Below are 24,989 nucleotides of genomic sequence, written 5' to 3'. Positions count from 1 at the left end.
AACATAGCTCTTACCAAGTCCACCTTAAATAATTTCCACAAGTAGGTATTGCAAAGATCTGAATGTCCCCAGGTCCTACTAAGTCCCTTAGTTGGGATTATTTTAGCAAACATCTACAAGGTAAGCCTTACCCTAGATTCTATACCCAGTTACTTTCCGAGATAGAGTTAAATAGAACCTAATCCATTCACTCCAATGTTCAATTCATTCTCGCACCCCAGGACTGGTAAGTGAGATATTGGCTTTTCCTATTTGCCTGAACCACTGTCTAATACTCCAATTCCAGTTATTTCTCTTTTATTTCACCTCAATTATTGGGATTATGGTTGTCCCGGTACCTTCACACATCTTATCAGCTCTCCTGTAAACTAGATTACTTTACTTAAACCCAAATCTCATTCCATTAACCTTCTCATAGGCCAACTTCTACTAATTTCCAGAGATTCCCTTTTCAACCCCCCATAGCACCTTCCTCACACTAATAATTGCCAGCCTGTAATCCCATTGAATACTTAAACTTCTAGGATGTTCTACCTACATATCTAGGTAGCTTTCCATCACCCTCCCCTATAGCTTAACTGAGTGCATCATACACTACACCATGGAAGGTAGTCTAATGCCCAGTTTTAGCAGGTTTGAGAAACATTCAAAGTTTATTCAGGAAATTACCTTCTATTGTCTCATAGTGGCACAAGCCATTTCCAATCAAAGACTCGTTACTCTTGGGGCTGAGGGGAGCAGAGAAGATTCACTGGTGGGCATGACTTCAGATATCAAGTAACTAGTTTTTCATGAAAAGTTGATAAGTTTGCAAAAGAAATTAGCACCTTCCTCCCAGAAGAAACAAATGATAAATATAGAATAAGAAACTTAGAAGCATCAAATCATGTTAGTTTAGAATGGATAAGATTATGATTATTCTTTCTACTATCTGAATTTCACATAACAAAAATTAAAATTACAAAATAGTTTACTTTTAACTATTTATTTCTTGAAAAATTTGCATCTATGACATTTTTTAAAGTTTACTTAAGTAGTCCTGATTTGTCATTTAATCAACTTTAAAAAGGGAAAACTACAGACATTAGCCGAAGCACATGAAATTATCCAGGCGTCGTATTCCCCAAAGTAGTCCCCTATTCACTACAATAAAAAAGGGGCTTTCTGAAATGAGTAAGCCAAGTTATATTTTCATTCTAAATAATTTATTCAGAAAAATTATTTATTCATTTTTCCACAGAGGTTTATTTTCCTAGCAGTTTTGTTATTAGATGGTTGGAATTTTCTCGCTCTTATCATGTCTCATTTCTCTTCTTGCAATGCCAAAAAGGCAAAAATGAGAATATCTATAGCCATGTCTTCTGGCATAGTATTTTAATCTCCTCATATCTGGATAGAAAAGCATCATTGTGTTCGCACCTTTACAGTTCCATCTGTGCTGCCAGTCAAAAGCCGAGTCTCATTTGCATCAAGGGCCATGGTGCTGATTTCTGCGTTGCCATGGCAACCAGTAAACTGTTTGATTTTCTGCCCAGTGTCTATCATCCAGAAGGAAACAGTAGACCCTGTATCAGAGCTGATTACCTAAGAGAAAATAACATTTTAAAGAAATTAAATATAGTCTCAGAATCAACCATTTATATTTCAATAAAGATATCCAGCTTGTGCATTTCTAGTCCGAAGATCGCCCAATAGTCAGAGACATTTTTGTAATGGACTTTCTTTCTGTTAAGCCGATAACATTTCAATTTCGACTAGACCTGAGGTAATGAAGTCGTGATCCTCTTTATCAGAGGAGATAGGAATCTGCTTTCCTTACTCACCATTCAGCTTTAGTATCTAGAGGCCATTCCAAAATCAAATTCTGAAAATAAACTTAAGAACCTTTCCCATTTAGATGAGAAAGCTGATTTTACTAGTCATGGTGCTCTGACACTATTTACTATATGAAAAGACATTCCACAATATAGCAGCTTTCATTTAGCATTCAGAAAAGAAGCTCTATCAGCCATTATGGAAAATGTTAATTTCAACGAATTACTAGAACTATGCTTTTAATGCCATTAGTCCTTTGCTTTCTTTTTTCCCAAACTACTGTGTATATTTTTATAGTTAAACGCAATTACTGATAGGTCACTAAAACAAACGAGTACAGGTTAAATATAAATCTACATGCACACTTTGAGAGAAAGGCAACAAGACAAATGCTAGAAGGCAAAGGATTATATACAGTAGTTCAAAAATGAGAAATTTTATGGTGGCAAGTGGACTGCTAATTTCAGTTCAAGATATTTAAGAGATTCATAGGTTAAAACCACCTAGCTAATATGACTTTGAAAACCAAAATAATGAAAGAAAAATAATAAGCACATAAATGCATAGCTAGGAAGTTGTCTAAAGCAATACGTAGATTTTACCCAGCACTTTGGGAGGCCGAGACGGGCGGATCACTAGGTCAGGAGATCGAGACCATCCTGGCTAACATGGTGAAACCCCGTCTCTACTAAAAAATACAAAAAAACTAGCCGGGCGTGGTGGCAGGCGCCTGTAGTCCCAGCTACACGGGAGGCTGAGGCAGGAGAATGGCGTAAACCAGGGAGGCGGAGCTTGCAGTGAGCTGAGATCCGGCCACTGCACTCCAGCCCAGGCGACAGAGCGAGACTCCGTCTCAAAAAAAAAAAAGAAAAAAGAAAGCTTAAAGCATTTCTTTTTCTGTTTAGGTATTGATTACCATTGTATAAATGTAAATGTATTAATAATATGTTAAATTTAAATGCTGCATTTTTTCATAATCAAACGGGTTGAAGTTTATCAAATGCATATTCAGGACTGGCCATCATGCATGCATGCATTCATTCATTCATTCTACAGCCACTTGCATAACATCCAGGCTCCATAATGGCAATGGAACTTCACTGGCAAAATCCTGCTCTCAAGGAGTCCATTGTCTATAGTTTACACCTGTACATTAAAACCACCTGGGGAACTTTAAGAAGCATCACTGCATACCAGACCAGAAACTCTGATTCAATTGGCCAAGGAAATTGATTTTTACAGAGCATCACAGGTGATTTAAATTTACAGGCTGACCTATGACCTGCTGGTCTAGATGAAGAAACAGGCAAGAAACAGATAAATGCTAAACAATGTTTCAAGTTTAGAGGTATCACCTTTGGGTGCTGTGGAAGCACAGAGTGGAAAACCTGAAGTCCACTTGCTGGAGTGGGGGATTGGGTTAGGGAGTGGAGGAGCAAGGGGCAAGTCAGGATTCACAGAGAAGGTGATAACTGATCTGGGATTGAAGATGGAGACATATATTTATTATGAGATGTACCCCAAGCCCTTTCACTTATAATCTCATTGGGTCTTTACGAAAACTCTATGAAATAATGTTAGCACCATTATTTTACCAATGATGAAATTGAGTTTGTAATTAGCTAACAATGTCCCCAAACTTACAGATTTGAATTCTAGACATAGAAAGCCACATCGTAAGGTCTTCCTCTATTCCAGCACAGTATTCCAGACAACTAACAGTTCACTTAGGAAAGCACTTGGAGAATATTCCAAGAATGAGAAACAATGCAAAGCTTCATGGAGCCCGAGTGCAGAGTATTTGAAGTGACAAATATGGTGGGATTTCAAACGAGGAGGCAAGCTGAAGATGAAACTTTAGAAATCTCTGGTAAGCAGCTCCAGAGAATACTGAGTAATGTATAAAGTCAATTTTACTGGGAGAGGGCCCACAGCTTTCATCAATTATCATTGGGGGCCAATGATTAATCTAAAAGGTTAAAAACATTATTATTGTTCTTAATAAGGGAAAGAGTAATATAGTATTTTTTGTTGGTTGACTTGTAAAAATACTTCTTGCAACAGTATGGAGAATAAACTGGAGTTTTGGGAAAACCATTTGGAGGCTGCTGTAAGAGTACAGGTAAGAGATTCTCACCTAATAGAGTAGTTCTGGGGTACAAAGGAGGGGAACAATTGAAAGAAAGGGCCATGATTTAGCAACATTTGTATCTCAACAAAGAAATGAGCCAGGTGCAGTAGCTCATGCCTGTAATCCCAGCACTTTGGGAGGCCGAGGTGGGTGGATCACAAGGTCAGGAGTTCGAGACCAGCCTAACCCACATGGTGAAACCCCATCTCTACTAAAAATACAAAAATTAGCCAGGCGTGGTGATGCACACCTGTAATCCCAGCTACTCGGGAGGCTGAGGCAGGAGAATTGCTTGAACACAGAAGGCGGAGGTTGCAGTGAGCCAAGATCGCACCACTGCACTCCATCCTGGGTGACAAAAAATAACTCCGTCTCAAAAAAAAACAAAAAACAGAAAAAAAACAAAGAACTGACAATGAGCATATGATCCTTTTAGCCCTTCTTTTTCTGAAATTACAACTTTAATGAGACAATTTCTTAAATGAAGTAAACCTGTATTTATGCTACACATTTTCTCTCACTGAAATCAAAGGTACCTTAAATATTTAATTACCATTGTTAAACTACTGTGTAATTTCTAAGACCAAATGATCTGGATCTTTGAAATAATGTAACAACACATTAATTATCATCCCATGTCATTAACTGTTTCTATTTGATTGTGTTTGTGCACTATACACCGTGTTTAGGAGCACTGGATCTGGAGTCAGGATGCCTAAGTTTGAATGTCAGCTGCCTCACTATTTTTCTACCTTGGACATTAAGGTCAAGCACATTACTTACCTTTATGCTTCAACTTCCTTATCTGTAAAGCAGAGTTATTCATAGTAACTACTTCAAACCATTGTTATGAAGTTTAAACAAACTAATATTTTTAAAGCATTTACCACAGTGCATGGCATAGCCATAAATAAGCCATAAAAGTTAAGTAGTGTTACTATGCCATCTAAGCTTTATTTACCTAACCTCTTAGGCTTGTATCACTGTGCATATCCAAATCAATTTAAGAAAAATAGTATCTTGCTTTCCTCCAACTATGACAGTGAATGTAGACAAATTATATTTTAGAAACCAGATTTTAGATGCACATTGAAATTTTGAATTATACTTGTGAATTTCTCACGGAAGTGCTTAGGAAGTTGGATTACATTCATTAAAGATAAAATCATGAAAGTATAATTTGCCAAGCTTACGTGAAAATTTTGATAGTGGTCTTTTAAGAAAAGGTTAAAGATTGTGAAGGATTTTATTATTTCTATTAAAAAGCATTTTTTGGATTTATTTGTTTGTTTTTATTATTTTAAATTGACACATAATAACTACATACTTATGGGGTACCGTGTGGTATTTCAATACATGTACACAATGTATAATGATCAAACAGGGTAATTAGCATATCCATCACCTAAAACATTTACTATTTCTTTATGTTGAAGCATTCAAAATCCACTCTTCTAGCTGTTTGAAAATATACAATAAGTTGTTGTTAACTATAGTCACCTTATAGTGCTATAGAACACTAGAACTTATTCTTCTGATCTAGCTGTACTAAAAAGCATTTTCTGAGCAGCTATTATATGTTAGCCATTTCAGTACCAAAAGATGGTACTTTTTATTTCCCTAACAGAAATAAAAGAGCCATGTTCAAAGAAAAGACTTGATTACCTGTTTGGGGTGGGCATCACCCACATTTCAAAGCATCTAATCATTCACCATTGTTATCTAATGTAGATATTCAATGAGGAATTAGTAATGTTCACTTTTTGCCATTTTATACTCTTTCCCCTGCCCACCTGACTGAGCCCCAACATACTATTCACCAGTTTTCATCACCTTTCTCTACTCGTTTAACAATTTCTCATGAAATCTAAATCAGTCATGATAACAGCATATAGCCAGTCTGATTTCATTTTATGGCAGTCTGCCTCACGGCGCAGTTTGCAGGAAAACAGTGTGTTGAAACTGACTATGTCTCAAACATCCAACCAGTATTAACCAGAATCTCCTCTCACTATGACAATATTGGAATACAAGAATAACAATACAGGTGAAAAGGCGTTCGAAGTTTAGTGAAAGAGGAGTACATTTAACATTACTTGGCAGATGAAGAAAATGGATTCACTTCATGACAGTGGAAACTGTGTTTGGCAAGTTGTTTTCATCAGCAATAAAGCCTAGGAATAAGTCCTGGCGTCACATTTCTATGCCACATTTTAATGATACCAAATCTCTTTAAGTTTGCAATTTATTTCTGATTATCTCTTACCAGGCTAGACCTCAGCTGACGAGGATGGGGCCCTGACACTCTGCAGAGTGAAAATGGTGCTAACAACCACACTCCAGGGCACGTGGGCCTCCTCAGTCGATCGTCGTTCTGATGGGAACAGTCTGCCTCTCATGTACTTCAGTTAGTAACTGTTTAGGAATATGTGTCTCCATTTTGTTTCTCTCATCTGAAGCTGTCACAGCTAATCAGACAATTCTAAGATATGTGAGGTTGTATTCATGTTACCTAATTGTCTTATTGCTATTCCAATAACAGTAGGGACTTTAGTTGTCTTTCATGTGGATTTCAACTCCTAGGTCTAAGAAAAAAAAAAAAACAGGAACCAAAAATTACAGCAGCAAATGCTACGAGCTAACAGAGGGTTGAGATATTTGATTCCATCACTGTTTATGATTTTATTTATTTTAGTTGGTGCTGTTTATGATCCTATAATATAAAATAGGTTACTTCCTTTATTTCCATTTTGTAGAAAATCTCTAGAAGTCACATTTCAATGAATAGGGAGGTGAAGAGAATGATGATGTCTCAGAGTACAGGTACAAATTTTTCAAATATTTTAGGGCAGCCATTCTTTATTTATAAATCTTGCTAATTGGATTTTGTCTCTTCTTAAATTAATTGGTAATCTGCTCTTTCAAATTCATTATTTGAATGTATTGAATACCTGTAATATGCAAGGCCCTAGATCTAGAAACTAGTGATTCAGCAGTGAGTAAGTTCTGTTCTTACATTTTGTCTAGGGAGAGAGGCAACAAGATCAGGGAAAAAAGCACATCTATCTACACACACACACACACAAACACACACACACATATATGTAAAATGCATGTGCATATATGTAATATGTGTGTGTATATGTGTGTGTATATATATATACACACACACACACATGATGTTTGGTGGTAATAAAGGTTATGGAGGAAAATATGGCTGAGAAGGAAGCAGAGGGCTTTTGTTGTAGGTGCTAAATTGGGGAATCTGGGAAGGTCTCCCTGAGGAATCATTTGTGGAAAGACATAACTGAGATGAAGAAGTGAGCCAACCAGATACTTGGGTGAAAAGAGTTGCAGACAAAGGAAACAGCAGTGCAAAGGCCCTGAGGCACAGTGTCCTTGGCACATTCAAGGAATAGCAAGGAAGCCATCAAGGCTTAAGCAGTGTGAGGGAAGGGAGGAGTCATTGCCTGCAGTCGGTGCACAGAGATTCAAAACAATCCAAAACTACCAAACTCCCATAAGAACTAGGGAACAAATTTTTAAAATGGAAAAAAAAAAACAAACTTTCCTCTTTTTGGCTAATATTAATTAAGCATTTACCCTTGCTTTATTTCATGTATCTTTATATATAATATCACTTGTTCTTAATAAAAATTCTGCAAGGGATGTATTATAATTAGTATTTTATAGATAAGAAAGCTGAAACTTGAGGAGTTGAATCAACCAGTCTGTGTAAAGTATTGGGAACTCTGCCTGACTCTAAAACTCCATCAGTTCTCTTATTCTAAAAATCTTCTTCTAAAAACAGTTAAGACTGTGATGATGAGAGAGGCTGAGGAAAGGGTCCTCTCCTATACTGGTTTAGTGTAGCTTTATGGAGAGCATTTGACAACATTTGTCAAGATTACAGATGTGAATATTCCTTGCCCCAATAATTCTAACTATAGGAATTTATCCTATAGGTATTTTCTCATCAGTGCAGAGTTCTGAGCCCAAGGTGAAAAACTGCAACATTATTTGTAACAAAAACTTCTGGAACTAACCTAAATGCTTAAACAAAGTTTGGAATATGCATGCAATGGAATACTATGCCACTGTGAAAATGAACAAGGACACTCTTTAGGTAATGAGATAAGACTATCTTTAGGATGTATTGTTACGTATAAAAGCAATGTACAAAGCAGTTTGTACACATAAAATGCTCTCATTTTTGTAAAAAAAACCTATAAAATAATATATATTCTTAAATATTGAGTTATTAAATATTACATATCTATTTCAAAGAATAAGTTTACCCTGCAACAACACAGGGGTTAGAGATGCCTACCCCCCACACAGTTAAAAATTCATGTATAATGTTGTTCCCCAAAAAACTTAAGTACTAATATTCCACCATTGACCAGAAGCCTTACTGATAACATAAACAGTTGATTAATACACATTTTGTATGTTACATGTACTACATACTGTATTCTTACAACAAAGGAAGCTAGAGAAAAGAAAATGTTATTAAGAAAATTATATGAAAGAGGAAATATACTTACTATTTGTTGAGTGGAAGTCAATTATCATAAGGTCTTCATTTGTGTCTTCTTCACATTGAGAAGGCTGAGGAGGAGGAAGACGGAGGGTTGGACTTACTGTCTCAGGGGTGACAGAGACCAAAGAGGTGGAGGAAGTGGAAGGGGAGGCAGAAGCCAGGAGAGGCAGGTACACTTGATGTAACTTCACAGAAACATCTTGTAATTTCTGTCTGACTTTTTTGCTTTTTCTTTTCTCTAAAAATGTTTTCAAATAGTACCAATCCCTCTTCCAATATGTGCTTTAGTTTCAGTGCCTATATTGTAGAAAGGTCTATGCCATAAGATAAGTCAAAAGCAGTCTTGAATAATCAGAATGCTTCTGCCAGATTGCCTAACGTCCATTATTGTCTAACGTCCATTTGTTTTCTGGCACTGCTTCTTCTATGTCTTCTTTCTCAGTCATTGGTTTGAAAGCACTCCTCTTCATCAAGTCATCTTCTGTTCATTCCTCTGATTTAGTGTTTATCATATCTTGAATTTCCCCAAAATCCATATCTTGAAACCCTTCACCTCACCCCCATTTCCACCGTTTTTGCCATGTTCACCATCTCTTTCATGATTTCCTTGACTGGCTCTGTTGTAGATCCTGTGAAGTCATGTGCAACATGTGGACACAGTTTTCTTCAGCAGGAACTTATTGTTTCGGGTGTGAGGGCTCTCATGACGTTTTCTATAGCAATGATGGCATCTTCAATGGTGTGACCCTGCCAGGCTTTCATGACGTTCTCTCTATTCTGATTCTTTTCCATAGCATTGACGGTCTTTTTCATAAAGTCCCAGTACCATGTGTAATGAGCCTTAAACGTCCTCATGACCCTCCTTGTCTAGAGGTTGATTTAGAGATGTTCTGTTTGGGGGCAAGTAGATCACTTTGATGCCTTTAGTGTTGAAATCATGAGGTTCTGTGGGGCCAGGGGCATTGTCTAATATCAAAAGAACTTTAAAAAGCAGTCTCTAACTGGTAAGGTGCTTCCTGACTTCAAGTGCAAAGTATTGAAGGAACCAGTTCAGAAAAAGCATTCTCATTGTCCAGGCCTTCGCGTTGTACAGCCAAAAGTATAGCAGCTGATGTTTGTCTTTTCCATTCTGGGCTCAGAGGTTAGCAGCTTTGTAGACAAGTGCTGTCCTGATCAAAAACCTGGCTGCATTTGCACAAAATAGCAGAGTTGGCCTATCCCTTCCTGCCTTAAATCCTGATGCTTGCTTCTCTTCCTTATTAGTAAACATCCTTTGTGGCATTTTTCTTTCAGAATAAGGCATTTTCATCTGCTTAAAAAATTTGTTCAGGCAGCAATTCTTTCTTCTCAATGATTTCCTTAATGGTGTCTGGAAACTCATTTGCTGCTTCTTGATTGGCAGAATCTGCTCCTCCTGTTATTTTGATATTTTTTATACCAAACTATTTTCTAAAGTTATCAAACTATCCTTTGCTGGAATTAAATTCTCCAGCTTTAGAATATTTTGCCTTTCTTTTGCTTTAAATTATTGTATAATAACTGCTCATTCTCTAATCATATTAGTCTATAGGTATGTCTTTCTTATAGCAACCTGCACCCACATAAGACCTATACTTTCAATATGAGGTAAAAAGATATTTCACAAAAAATATATATGGTTTTTGCACATGCTGGTGTAACTACAGCAATGGTTTCATTAATTTCTTTTTCTTTTATTATGGTGGTCCTAATGCTGGATTCATTTATATTGAAATGGCAAGCAACCACAACTGCAGACCTCAACCTATGGTACATATCAAGCAACTCAACTTTTCTTGCAATGTCATCAGTTTTCTCTGCTTCTTGGTAGTACTTACAGCATCCCTAGTGACACTTCTTATGAGTTCCATGGTATTATTCAAAGTTTATGGTACTGCAATAAACAAGATGAAAATATGCAAGAAGTTCGAGAGATCACATTTTCCTGAGACAGGTCATTTAATGTAGAGAGCAACTGCTCATTTGGAGATGATTAGTATCACATGGCATTTTAAACAAATGCAACACTTGAGCTCACCACAACAGCAACAAGGGGTAGCTATGAAATCATTGCAGTAGTGCAGTATGTACTACAGTTAATTTGTTTGTTTGTTTGTTTTTGAGACAACGTCTTGCTCCATTGCCCAGGCTGGAGTGCAGTGGTGCTATCTTGGCTCACTGCAACCTCTGGCTCCTGGGTTCAAGCAATTCTCTGCCACCGCCTCCCGAGTAGCTGCGATTACAGGCACCCACCACCACACTCAGCTAATTTTTTTGTATTTTTAGTAGAGACAAGGTTTCACCATGTTGGCCAGGCTGGTCTTGAACTCCTGAACTCACGATCCACCCGCCTCGGCCTCCCAAAGTGCTGAGATTACATGCATAAGCCACTGCACCCAGTCTGTACTACAGTTAATTTTATGCAATTATGATATAATACTATATCTTTTTGTTTGCATTTCTCTTGACTGCAAATGGTGCCATGTACAGTCTGTGTTTGAATATGTAAGTTTTGATAAATTTTAACTTTTTATAATAGATTTTGTATATTTTATGGTGCTAACTAATAAAATAGGCTAGTGTGTATATATATATATATATATCTTTTATGAGTTCATTCTATGTATAATATTTTCTTAATTTTTTTATATTTCTGGGTGATTTATCTGTATTTCTTTTAACTGTTGCAAATATCAAAAAAAAAAGTTCCAATGCATTCATTTTTAAAAATCCATGTGAAGCTAGGCACGGTGGCTATGCCTGTAATCCCAGCTACTCAGGAAGCTGAGGCAGGACAGTCACTTGAGGCCAGGAGTTCGAGGCTGCAGTGAGCCATGATCATGCTACACACTCCAGCCTGGACAACACAGTGAAAAAAAAAAAAAAAAAAAAAAAATCAGATACATATGACCCCTCACAGTTCAAACCAGTGAAGTTGAAGGGTCAACTGTATATATAAAGAAAAATATATATTCACTTGTTTAAGAGTAGAATAGCCCTTAAACATTGCTTGTGGAAGTCATAAAACTGGTTGTCTACAGGAAAGGAAACTGAGTAGGGGGATAAGAGAAAATATTTGCCATATTCCTTTTTGTTGTTTTGAATTTTTCAATATGTAAACATGTTATTTCTTCCAAACTAATCACGTTAAATAAATGTGTATCTGTTCGGACATGTATGTGTGTATGTACGCGTATGTTTTAGTATAACCTCTAAAACTAGGAACTTCTTATCAAGTGACCACAGCACACAGCCTCAGAACTGACATATAACAAATTACAGCTTTAAGCTAGCCAAAACAACAACAACAACAAAAAACACAACTATATTAACAGAACGGATGTCGCTTGGTGCCCAGCAAAGAGGCAGGAAAGGAGAAAATTTTCATTGTGTAAATCCAGTTCTGTTCAAGAAAGAAACTCACGGAGTTTGCACTAAGCGTAAGTCCTAAAAAGGTAGACTGTCTTGTACGATGGAAATAAATTTCCCTCAAGCCTGTCCTCTTTTCTCCGATTTTACAGTTACCAAAGGAACCACCAATTGAATTGTTTGGGTTCTCAAATACCCTCAATTTCCAAAAAAGTATGTGCAGAAAAGAGGACAAAAGATATGCTATCAAGAGAAAATTATACCTCATCCCTTGTTTTTCAAATAATGGAAGGCCACATGTTTATTATAAATTTTGGACATGCATACGTATACATGGAGCTGTTTGGACTGCAATCATCTAAATTAAGATAAGGTAACTATAAATTGTAAATAAGGTTAAGGGTGGAAAAGTTTACTATAAAATTTTGAATATGATGGCATAGATAATAACTTTGTACAGATGCTTTACATGTATACATAATGGAATTTTTTCACAAGAAAGTTTTTTTAGTGTTTACCTTTGATATATTTTTATATTGTGCCACAGTAAAGAAACAAAAAGCTGCAATTAAATGATGATAAAGCCAGGTGCAATGGCTCATGCCTGTAATCCTAGCATTTTGGGAAGCCAAGGCGGGTGGATCACAAGGTCAGGAGTTCGAGACCAGCCTGACCAACATGGTGAAACCCTGTCTCTACTAAAAATGCAAAAATTAGCCAGGCGTGGTGGCACACACCTGTAATCCCAGCTACTCAGGAGGCTGACGCAGGAACCCAGAAGGCAGAGGTTGCAGTGAGCCGAGATAGCACCACTTCACTCTAGCCTGGGCGACAGAGCAAGACTCTGTCTCAAAAAAACAAAGATGATAAATATTTGCTTGTCAGTTAATCTTGAAGCAACCAAAGGTAAGGGCACCACCACTCTATGGCTGTGACCTGGACCAGCCCCCATTTTTAATAAATAATTTGGCAGTTTGTAGATAGTGTAATAATCAAGCCTCAAGAAACAGCATCACGCCAGATAAAGTGAAGAGGGTCTAGTATTGAAATTTGCAAAGCCAGCATGCTTCTGGATTATGAAAACCCCACAGAGAATCTCAGGAGGTCTCTTGGAATAAGCCAGGTGATCACTGTCTGACCTATCTCTTCATGTAACCAAGTATGTGATTAATATATTAGAGGTTAGAAGAGGGATAAAAAAGTAAGATTCTAGGAGGCAATTTGTTTCTCAAATTATCTGATATTCATATCCTTTAGCCTAGAAATTTACTCCTAAGAATTTACCCTAAAGCGATATAGTCATAAGTATCAATGTATTTATCTACAAAAAAAAAATCGTAATAGTAAAGTCTACATCAAGGGAAATGGATCAGTATATTATGATACATATATACAATGGGCTACTATGCTGCCTTTTAAAAATGATAAAGTAGCTCTACATTTCGCCACAAGGAAATATATTCTAATATATTATTGAATAAAAAAGTATGTTACAGAGCCTTGTTTATGTAAAATAGTCTAGGCACAGAAAGATGTTTAGAATACGTTGATATCAGCAATAGTTTTGTATTTGAGTTTTACTGCATTGCTTTAATTTCTTACAATAATCATGTAACATTTTGCAGCAGTTACTAAAAAAAAAAGTTATTTTGATAAGAAAAATTGTAAATACCATTTAGTCTATTGAAATTTGATGACACCTAAATGTCTAGCTTGATTATAAATGTGTTCAAGGTTCCCAAAAAACTGAAACATTATCTATTTTACAAAAATACATAAACCTACATCATTAGGATGAGACTCATTGTGATAACACAAATATTTCATCTATTCTAGTTTATATATCTAGAAATACATGTTTTAAAATTTTCCAAATTCATGAGTGTTTTTTTGTTTTCTTTTGTTTTCTTGTAAAAAGCTTCATAAGAACTGAGTGCAGAGATGGTTCATTAGATCTGCTTCCAGGATATAGGATTGCTTTAATTCTTTCCAAATTGTACATTCCAGAGGAATCCTTCATCCAGTCCCAACTTGTTGTGCTGCTGGCTGTGAGAAAAAACTTGGCCAGGTGAAATAAAGTATATGATTTCTTTTAAAAGGCTTTGCATGGCTTAACACCACTTTCCTAGACGAGGATACAAGGGCCTCAAAAGACAGGAAGATAAATAAAAGTCACGGAAATGTCCCAAGCTGCTTTTATATAGGAATTATATTGGGTCCCCACTGAAGTTCAAATACAAAGAAATAATAAAGTGTAGGCAACATGTTGAAATGACAACAGAAGGGAAGGTTTTCATTAAATTCAAGCAAAGGGAAAATGTTCAAGAAAGACACCAAACCAAATAACCAAAGATCAAGAGACCATGGACTGAAAAAGCATGACTTCCTGTTACGCTTGACATGAAAAATGGCAATAATTTATCAAGTCTAGTAGTTGAGCATTCATTTTGTGATCAGAACAGTGTTGGAGCTGTGGGAAAACACAAATGGAAATAAAGGCTCTTCCCCTCACACCAAAAACATAGGAAGAGAGAGAAATAAGTTTAGTTAAGTGTTTAACTGGGAAAACAACTAAAAAATGTGGCCAATGCTCAGGAAGAGGAGAAGTAAGTGTGGGTTGAGATGGCTCTGGAGACTTCAGGGAGCTAAGGACCAAAGCTGAGGCTTGCAACTAAATGTTTACAAGACGAAACTGCAATGGTGAAGAAGAGAAGGAGGAGGATAAACAACTTTTCCACCTCAAGGGGCATTCCTGAGGAGAAGCAGGGGTAGGGACAAACTGCAGTTCAGGGTGTCCTCACCCTTCTAATTCTTCCTAACATTTGTTAGCACATGCCACAGTGTTAACATAAAGATTAAAGAATCTCAAGAAGTTAATAAGAAAAGGAGATGTCATAATGCAGCGACATTCGCCCTATGTGGTGTGGGGGACCTGAAAGAACCTTTCAGGGCTGGCAGCATGAGAGACAAGAGGACACTTCCAAGATTTCAGTCCTAACAAGGCAATGCCAGGGAGGCACATGTTATTCCCATTACTATTCCTACACCCCCACAGACACACACATTTTAAGAAGCTGGCAAACTAAAGCTCAGACAGGCTAAGCAGTCTGTTCAGAATTTGAACCCACATATTTCCAACCCAGCAGTTCTGAAAACTTTTGGTCTTGGGATTCCTTTACATTCTTAAAAAGTATTGAAGAATCCAAATAGCTTTATGTGAAATACACACACACACACACACACACTCACACACACACACACGTACACATATATAACACAGATAGATCGATCTGTATTTTTATATATGTTTACCATATTAGACATTTATAGGGAGACAGTGATGCACAAAAATATAACAGCACACATTCCCTTAGTCATAAGAGCAATGCTGTTATCACACAACACACATCATGCAGCCTCTAGAAAACTCCACTGTACACTTTTGAGAGAATGAAAGTTTAGAAAGAAAACAATAAATTAATATTATGATGAAAATAGTGTTGACCTCCCAGATTCCCTGAGAGAATCTGAGTCTCCCAGAGGTCCAAGATCACACTGTGAAAAATGTTGTTTTAATCTCAATTCTATGCTTTACTTTTCCAAGACCAGACAGTGATGCATTCAACGAATGGCCATCAATATGCTCCTAAGATCCCTTTACTGCTTTAACTCCCACAATGTCTGTGAAGTATTCCCAAACTTGCCACCCCAAAATAAACCCTCTCTCCAAAAATGCACTGTGAGTGCTCAAGCTTCTTTGCAGGTGCTCACGTTGTATCTTCGGTCTAGAACTACCTCCTCCTCCTTTTAGAGATTTTAGCTTTCAGGGTTCTGCTGAAATGTGACCAACACTGGCCCCAGGCAGAACTGATCGCTCTCCATAAAGGGCACTTCGGTTTTACCTCTACTTCGTTTTACTGCGTTCTACTGTTTCCTTGTTAGTAATATGTCTCCCTTCCCTTCCTTCATTCCACAATCCTGTAAGGAGCACCTGTCCAGCAATTATCAGCACTACGGGTAGGACCCAGATCTTCCCTTAAAGAGCAGAATCTTCCTGAGCTACTGGGGGAGTAAACTAGTTTATTAATCTCTAATTCTTCATCCTTGGCAACTGACACTTGTTCAAAACTGTGTTATTTGCTTTGTCTAATTACTCTAAAATGATAAGTTATCACTGGTTGATGGGAATGTGAGTGATATTTTCTTTGCACTTTTCTGCAATACATTTTTATAATTATAAATATAACACATACAGTGTTCATGTTTCTATAGCTTACCAGCTAATAGGAAATGCTAAGGTATGTGATACACAGCTCTATGTGCTTTACATACATATCAATACTTATCATTATTTATGTTATTCACAGCAAGTAGAGGTGTGAATACTCAACTCAATCATATAGTGATACTTCCTATATCATATACGATATGTACATTGTTCTTTGGTTGTCTATAAGTTGCATGTATGTGAGTTACCTTGGCTTTGTCTTTGTGCCCCAAATAAATCCAGATCTTCTTTGTGTCTAATTTCCTGAATTTCTCAGGGAATATTGCTCATCTTACGGCCAGACAACATAGGATTTTAACATCTACACACAAATTTAGCATTTAACTTTGCAGATCTCAATTAGGAGAATGTTCTCTTGGAAACAAATACATCTTTCAGTGGCCACCAGGGAGTCAAATTAACTGGTTGCCTTCATAAAGTTCAGTAAAACATTTAGCAGGAAATGTTTTCCCACAGATGGAATTCAAAATGAGTTGTTTTCTAAGTGATTTTATTTCCTAGAATAACCAGAAAACAGTGTTTTAAATAGTGACATGGCACACTACTCATTACTAACAAAGAGCTTTCCACCCCTTGCACAAAATCTCCACTAGTCATTTCTGTGTGAATGCAGAAACTTCTGCAGAAGGGAAAAGAAAGAATGGATTGAGTTACTGTTTAATTGGCTGCAAGCTGGAGACTAGCTTCTGTTTGGCTCCTGCTGTGCTGTTACCATCAGGCCTGAGGGAATCGCTGCAGCAGGCTAACCTCTGATGCTGCTTGCTCCCTTCATGGCACCCACAGGCTGCCCCACACTGAGCTCACTGGCTTCACTGGCTGGGCCGCCCTCTCCTCCAAGAAGGGCTGTGGTCTGTGCAGCAACTCTGCTCCAGGGGAGCCCTGCTTCTTCATTGAGATGCAGGTAATGGTCCCCTAAGCCAAGGCTGCGAAGCGTCATTAAAGTGGTGGGGAGACAAACAACACTCGTGCTGCATACCAAGTGGCATCACATTTAACTGAATCATTTTATTATGAATACATTCCAGGCTGCCACTGTGAACCACTGGTGTAAAATATGCTGGCAAAATGGATCTCTGCTAATTATGTTTCATGCATATTTCAGAACTTTCCACAGCGATACAGGAAGATGGTATCTTTATAAAAGGAATTTATAAGCAGGGCTACTTGTATCTGGCCCAAGACTAGCAGATAACAAAGATAAGTTCGATTATCTTACAGGTTGTTTTGTTTTAGCCGGAATGCTGTAATTCCTTATAACTTCATTACTGTTTTGGGGTTTACTATTGAAAATGAAATTCATTCTCTGGGTCTACCTGATTGTATGTTGTAGAAAAGTAGGCTATTAAATCATTTCTTCCCATATTTGCCTTTACTATATTTGTCTTCCATTTTACCTTAAACCGAATGAAGTAAATGAGCCTCTGGACTTGGAGATCTATTAGGAGAGTGAAAGAAAAGAAAGCATCATTACCTGCTTCAGGATAGAATTGTAAAGAACACAAGTGACTGCTTTCTCATGGCTTTTCACCCTCTTGCTGGCATCACTTTTCATTGCCAACAATGCTAGCCGGTTATTAAATGAGATGAAAAGTCGTCCATGGGCTTCATCAAAGTGGAAGAGACATCTGAAGTCCTGACTTTCGGGGAAAGAACAAGCTATCCTCTGGATGGACAGCTGGTGTTGAATATCCCAGAGTCTCAAAACCTGGATGAAAAGTGATAAAATCATTTCAATATGTCAAAGATAATTCTAATTTTGTAGCCAATTTTTTTCCATCTCACCCTCAATACCAGGCAGACAGTTGTTTCCTCCACAGTGTGATAACTGGTTCTCAATTCTGTCATAGCACCTATTATTTTGTATTTCAGTCACCTGTTTAAATATCTCCTAAATTGTAAGCTCCTCCAGGAAAGGGACTGGGTTCTCTTTCAGTCCTTGGTATAAGGCTTGGCATTTAGTATGTGTTTGTGGTGGGCAGAATAATAGTCCCCCAAAGATGTCCATATCCTAATTGCTAGAACCTGTGAACCTTATCTTAGGTGGCAAAAGAGATTCTGCAGATATGACTAAATTAAGGACTTTGAGATGGTGAGATTGTCCTGGATTATTTGGGTGAGTCCAATCACAAAGGTCTTTAAATGTGAAAGAGGGAGGCAGAAAAATGATTAGAGTGGTGCAATATGAGGACTCTTCCTAGTCTTGCTGGCTTTGAAGGCCATGATCCAAGGAAGCTTGAAAAGACAAAGGAATGGTTTCTCCCCCAGAGCCACCAGAAAGGATGAGACTCATGTCAAATTCTAACCTACAGAACACAAAACAAGTTTGTGCTGTTTCAAGCTACTAAGTTTTTGCTCATGTGTTATACTAGCAATAGAAAACTAATACAGTTCTCTCTCCCTCTCTCTCTGTCTATATATATACGTGTGTATACATATATATGTATATATGTGTGTGTAGATATATGTATCTATATATGTGCATATAGCTATATACGCATATATATATGTGTGTGTGTATATATGTATATATGTATTTTTGGTAAAATAAAAGAAGTGGCGTTAAATGAGGTCAAGTTCATATAACCATAGATATTAAATTCTTGTTCAAATACTTTCAAGACACATAAATGACATGCATTTACCAATGGCTAGTAGAAGGCAAACACTGAATCCTTGCTCAAGAAATAGGTTGCTTTAGATTCAACAGACATTAAAAAGTTGTTTTTCCTTTTCTTCTATTTTCTCATGGCTACCTTCATTCCAAAGAAGGTGAGTCTCACTAAGTGTCCCAGGAAGAAAACAGAAAGATAGCTTTGTGGTGCAAGTGTTGGTGCTATCAGTAGTGGTACAGAATTAAGAGAGGCTATTGAGGCAGTAAAAAAACCTCTCCAAAAGGGGATATCAAGCAAGTCATCAAGACCTTGTTTACTTTTAAAAACATGTGTAGAAATGTGGGTCTATACAAAAACCTGGTAAAATTTCTCAATCAAGGGCCTCTTATCTTTAACCACATCTCTGGGTAACCCAGGCCGGGATCCCCAGTCCTAACCCCAGTCCTCATCCTTTACTAATAGGGGATCCAGTAATTTTTTTTCATCTGAGAGCCTTTAATGCAGCTCCCACTCCACCTAATGCTATGAGAATTAAATGAAAGTCTGAGCATCACACCCCAACATGACGACAAGCCCAAATGTGTCCAGTGAATCGTCTTTATTATGTCTATATTCTTTATTTTTCATTGTGTAAATATTAGAACCTAAAGCAGAAACGTTATTTCAAAGAACGGCCTATCCAACTCTGGAAAAATATTTTAAATTATTCAGGGGCTGGAGTAAGATGGGCTGAATAGGGCTCCAGTCTCTAACTCCTGTGCACGGAAAGGACACAGAAGACCCGTGATTCCCTGCATCTCAACTGGAGGCACGGGGTCCATCCTACCGTGAGCTGACTATCGGCGCTGGCCAGCTGCTGCAGCCCGGACCAGCAAGAGTTGAGATACAGGTATCGCTTGATCTGGGAAGCTTAAGGGGAAGGGAATCCTTTCCTAGCCAGGGGAACTGATACGGGCTAACACCTGGAAATCAGGCAACCCCAACCCAAATACCGCACCCAACATGCCACCAACCAAGGAGACTCAAGCATCCCGCCCATCACTGGAGTCCTGGCTCGAGCCCCCAATACAGCACAGCAGTCCGTGATCCACCGCAAGGCAGCAGCAGGCTGGGGAGGGCCCCACCATCTGCTGAGGGGCTTAAGTGAGGTAAACAAAGCTGCTGGGAAGCTCCAACTGGGTGGAGCTCATGCAGCCTAAGGAAACCTGGCCTGTCCTGGGACTCCACCTCTGGGGGCAGGCACAGCCACAACAAATAACAACAAATAACAAATAAATAATAATAAAGCAGAAACCTCTCTTGCAGGATGCAAATGACTTGTCTGATAGCTGAAGAGAGTAGTGGATCTCTAACACGGGAGGTTGAGGATCTGAGGAAGGGATAGACTGCCTTGCCTTGGCGGGTCCCCTGACCCTGAGTAGCCTAACTGGGAGGGACATCCCCACCAGCAGTCTGGACTCCCCATACACCTCACAGGGTGGAGTACACCCCTGAGAGGAAGTTTCCAAAGTAAGAATCAGACAGGCTTACTCTGCTTGTTCAGGAATATTCTATCTTCTGCAGCCCCAAGGCTGGGATACCCAGGCAAACAGGTCTGGAGTGGACCCCAAGCAATCCCAGCAGACGACAGCCGAGGGGTCATCCTGACTCAAGCAGGGAAGGGAAAACGACAAACAGGTTGACGCCTTGGCACTAAAAAACCCTCACTCAGTACATCACCATCAATGCACACTAGAGGCAGATAAAACCACAAAGATGGGGAAAAGCAGGGCAGAAAAGCTTGGAAATTCAAAATAAGAGCATCTCCTAGGCAAGGGAGCGAGGCTCTTATCAGCGAAGTAAATCGGATCAGCTGGATTTGAGGAATGACTTTGATGATGAGAAGGTTTAGTCCATCAAATTTCTAGAGCCAGTGAGGAATTAGCTGACGAAGCGTGAAGAAATCTAAAATCTGAAAAGCAAGAACTGACGGCCAGAGTAATTAATGCAGAGAAGGTCATAAACGAAATGCAGAGATGCGAAAACCATGACACGAAATACGCGGATAAATGCACAAGCCTTAGCAACCAACCCTGGACCAACTCGGGAAGCAGAGTATCAGCGATTGAGGATCAAAGTCGAACGGTCTGTTCGTCCCGCCGTCGCCGTCCAAACGCCGTACCACGACCGTTGACCAAACCCACGCCCAATGGGTGCCTGAAAGTGAGGGGGAAATGGAACTAAGTTGGAAAAATACTCTAGGATATTTCTCATCCAGGAGGAATCTCCCCAACCCAGCAGGGCAAGGGCCAACATCTCAAACCAGGAAACAATAGAGAATACCTACAAAGATACCTTTGAGTAAGATAAACCTCCTAAGATACATAATTGCTGATCTTACTTCAAAGCCTGAAATGAAGGAAAAATCTCACAAGAAGGGCAGCCAGAGAGAAAGGTCGGCTACCACAAAGGGTGCCTTCCATCAGACTAACAGCAGCAGATCCCTTAGCAGAAATTGGCAAGCCAGAAGAGAGAGTGGGGGCTAATATTCACTGATTCTTAAAGAAAAAGAAATTTTAAAACCCAGAATTTCATATCCAGCCAAACTAAGTTTCATAAGTGAAGGAGAAATAAAAATCCTTTTACAGATAAGCAAAATGCTTAGAGATCGGTCACCACCTGCGCCCGCCCTCTGGCCATATTAACCCAAATGCCAACCCAAACAATGGCGTTTGCAAACAACCGCCCGTCCGCCAATCCATCGAGGCTAGGGAAGAAACTGCATCAACTAATGCCAACCACACATCATAATGGCAGGACCGGGTTCACACATAACAATCTTTAACCTTGCTGCAAAACGACCAAATGCCCAACGAAAGACACAAGGACCTCGGGAAAACTGGATAAAGATAGATCGGATTAGTCTGTTGGGACGAGATCATCTCTAATGAGATATATATAGGTTTCAAAATAGTGATGGAGGGAAGATTTCATTAAGTAAAATGGAGAACAAAAGTAGGCTTTCAACCTAGTCTCTGATAAAACAGACTAAAACTATCAAAGATCAAAAGAGATAAAGAAGGCCATTACATAATGGTAGAAGGACTAATTCAACAGGGAAGATTAACTATCCTCACATATGCACCCAATACAGGAGCAATCTAGATTCATAAGCAAGTCCCTAGAGATCATAAAGAGACTTAGACTCCTATATAATAATAATGGGAGACTTCCTACCACCCACTGTCAACATGAGACAGATCAACGAGATAGAAAGTTAATAAGGATATCCAGGGATTGAACCATCTCTGCAGCAAGCAGACTCTAGACATCTATAGAACTCTCCACTCCAACCAACAGGAATATACATTCTTCAGCACTACATCGTAATTCTTCTTACTCCAAAATTGACCATATAATTGGAAGTAAAGCACCTCAGCAAAACGTACAAGAACAGAACACTATAAATGCAAACTGTCTCTCAGACTACAGTGCAACTTCACAAAATCCAGAAACCGTGGACTATGAAACTCAATCAAAACCAGCTCAACCATGGATGGAAAAACCGGAACATCCTGCCCTGAATGACTAATGGGTACACAGAATGAAATGAAGGTAGAAATAAAGATGTTCTTGAAACTAATGAGAAATGCCAAAGGGGCAAAAGATACAAATATACTGTATGAATCTCTGGGGATACATTTAAAGCAGTGTGTAGAGGGAAATTTATAGCACTAAATGCCCACAAGAGAAAGCAGGAAAGATCAAAAATCGACACTCTAACATCGCAGAATTAAAAGAACAAGAGAAGCAGACAAAGAGACTCCCAAAAGCCAGCAGAAGGCAAGAAATAAATTCAAGATCAGATAGAACTGAAGAGATAGAGACACAAAAACTCTCCCAAAAATCAATGAATCCAGGAGTTGGTTTTTGAAAAGATCAACAAAATTGATGGTGACCGCAAGACTCACAAAGAAGAAGGTGAGAAGAATTCAACATGAATTAAATGATAGGGTGGCGACATACTTACTGGATCGGTTATAGGAATATATAAATCTACGCATTGAGAATTATTTTATAGCCATTTCGAAGCAAATAAACTGGAAAACCGAAGAAAATGGATAATTTCGATACTTACACTCCTTCCAAGACTCAAACCAGGAAGTAGTTGAATCTCGAACAGACCTTCAACAGCAGTGGGCCCCGGAAACTGATGCAAATGTTCACACAGCCCAACAACCAAAAAGTCCAAGGACCAGATGGATCTCACAATGAATCCCCACCAGAGGGCATAAGCGATGGAGCCAAGTACCATCCCTCCAGGCCCCATTCCAATTGGCTAGAAAAGAGGGAATCTCCCTCAACTCCAGCCTTTTATGAGCCAAAGAATCATCCTGGATACCGTAAAGCCCGCAGAGACATTAAGAAAAAGAGAATTTTAGGACTAATATCCTGATGGAATATCGATGCAAAATCTCTCATAAAATACTCGGGCAAACCAGATTCAAATAAATACATCAAAAAGCTTATCCCACCATGATCAAGGGCTTCATCCCCGATGCATGGCTGGCCCACATTCAAATCAATAAAATATAATCCAGCATATGCAGAACCAAAGACAAGAACTACATGATTATCTCAATAGATGCAGAAAAGGCTTTGACAAAATTCAACAGCCCTTCATGCTAAAAACGCACAATAAATTTGGTATTGATGGAACGCATCTTCAAACACAGATGATGAGATAAATCACAGCTTAATATACCTGGAATGGCAAAAACTGGAAAAATTCCCTTGAAAAACTGGCACAAGACAGGGCCAACCCAACCACGTCCATTAGGCAATTAGGGTAAAGAGGAAAGGAAACAGGCATTCAGCTAGGAAAAGGCTAGTCAACTTGTCCTGCTAGTTTGCAGGATGATACGATTGTATATTTGTGAAACCCCTACTGTTCCAGCCCCAAAACCCCCTTTAAGCTGATAAGTAACTTCAGAAAGTCTCAGGATACAAAATTAATGTGCAAAATCATAAGCATCTTATACACCAATAAATAGATAAACACAGAGCCAACCAAGGAATGAACTTCCATTCACAATTGGCTTCCAAAGAGAATAAAATATCAGGGAATCCAATTCATATGGATGTAAAGTTGACCTCTTCATGAGAAATCCACAAACCACCGCTCAGTGAAATAAAAAGAGGACACAAACAAAATGGAAGAACATACCATGCCTATGGATAGGCGAACTAATATCGTGGAAATGGCTATACTGCCTACAGTAATTTATAGGATTCAATGCCATCCCTAATTGTTTACCAATGAGTTTCTTCTACAGAATTGAAAATCCGCTTTTAAAGTTCATATAAAACCAAAAAGATTTGTAGCACCGCGAGATAAATCCTTGGCCAAGAACAAAGCCGATGCATCACGTCACCCGACTCCAACCATACCGCCACAGTAACCAAACAAGTACGGCACTTGTACCAAACAGAGATATAGACTAATGGAACAGAACAGAGTCCCCCCTGGGAAATAATACGCTGACCTACAGCCATCCGATCTCTTTGACAAACCTGAGAAAACAAAAATGGGGAAAGGATTCCTATTTGGTCAGAATGAAAGTTGGGGAAAATTATTAGCTTACCAGTAGAAAGCTGAAACTGATCCTTCTTACTCCTTATATGAAAATTAATTCAAGATGGATTAGAGACTTTAAATGTTAGATCATTACTATAAAATCCTAGAGGAAAAACCTAGGTAGTACCTATCTTGTGACATAGGTATGGGCAAAGACTTTGGGCGTCTGGGAAAACACTAAAAAGCAACGGCAGCAGTGCCAAATTCGATGTAAATGGGATCTAATTGTAATCCAAAGAGCTCTCTACAGTAAAGAAATCAATGACTTTATTTTAAACAGCAAACCCAAGAAACGTATAAGCAACCAATTCATCCGACGCGTACCAACATCCAACCCGCTAAACCCCAAACTCACGTGCCGTCGCAAAACAAACTCACCAAAGCGTATGATATGGGAATAGATACTTCTTAAAGGATGATATCCTCACACACAACAAGACACATGGAAAACGCCCAACAACACACCAGAGAAACGCAAAATCAAAACCACAACGAGACACCATCCTCACCACCAGTTAGAATGTATAACAAAAGTTAAAACAACAGGTGCTGGAGAGGATGTGGAGAAATAGAACACTTTATAATTGTTGGTGGGA

At 38.6% G+C, this 24,989-nt stretch overlaps 1 protein-coding gene across 5 annotated transcripts in view; it reads right to left on the bottom strand.

Moving 5' to 3' along the window:
* WDR49 (WD repeat domain 49) overlaps positions 1 to 24,989 on the bottom strand; it is a 194,064-nt gene that overhangs the window by 80,556 nt on the left and 88,519 nt on the right. For 4 of the 5 annotated variants that reach the window (XM_031663599.1, XM_031663600.1, XM_031663598.1 and 1 more), the window contains exons 8-9: positions 17,636 to 17,869; positions 1,420 to 1,584 (exon numbers count right to left, since the gene is read on the bottom strand). In XM_031663599.1, the coding sequence (XP_031519459.1) occupies positions 1,420 to 1,584; positions 17,636 to 17,869 (399 nt within the window). The remainder of the gene's footprint in view (positions 1 to 1,419; positions 1,585 to 17,635; positions 17,870 to 24,989) is intronic. The other variant, XM_031663602.1, reaches the window with a different exon arrangement.

This window comes from Papio anubis, chromosome 2, assembly GCF_008728515.1.
Source record: "Papio anubis isolate 15944 chromosome 2, Panubis1.0, whole genome shotgun sequence".
Taxonomy (NCBI): domain Eukaryota; kingdom Metazoa; phylum Chordata; class Mammalia; order Primates; family Cercopithecidae; genus Papio; species Papio anubis.
This window is presented reverse-complemented; position numbering and strand designations above follow the sequence as displayed.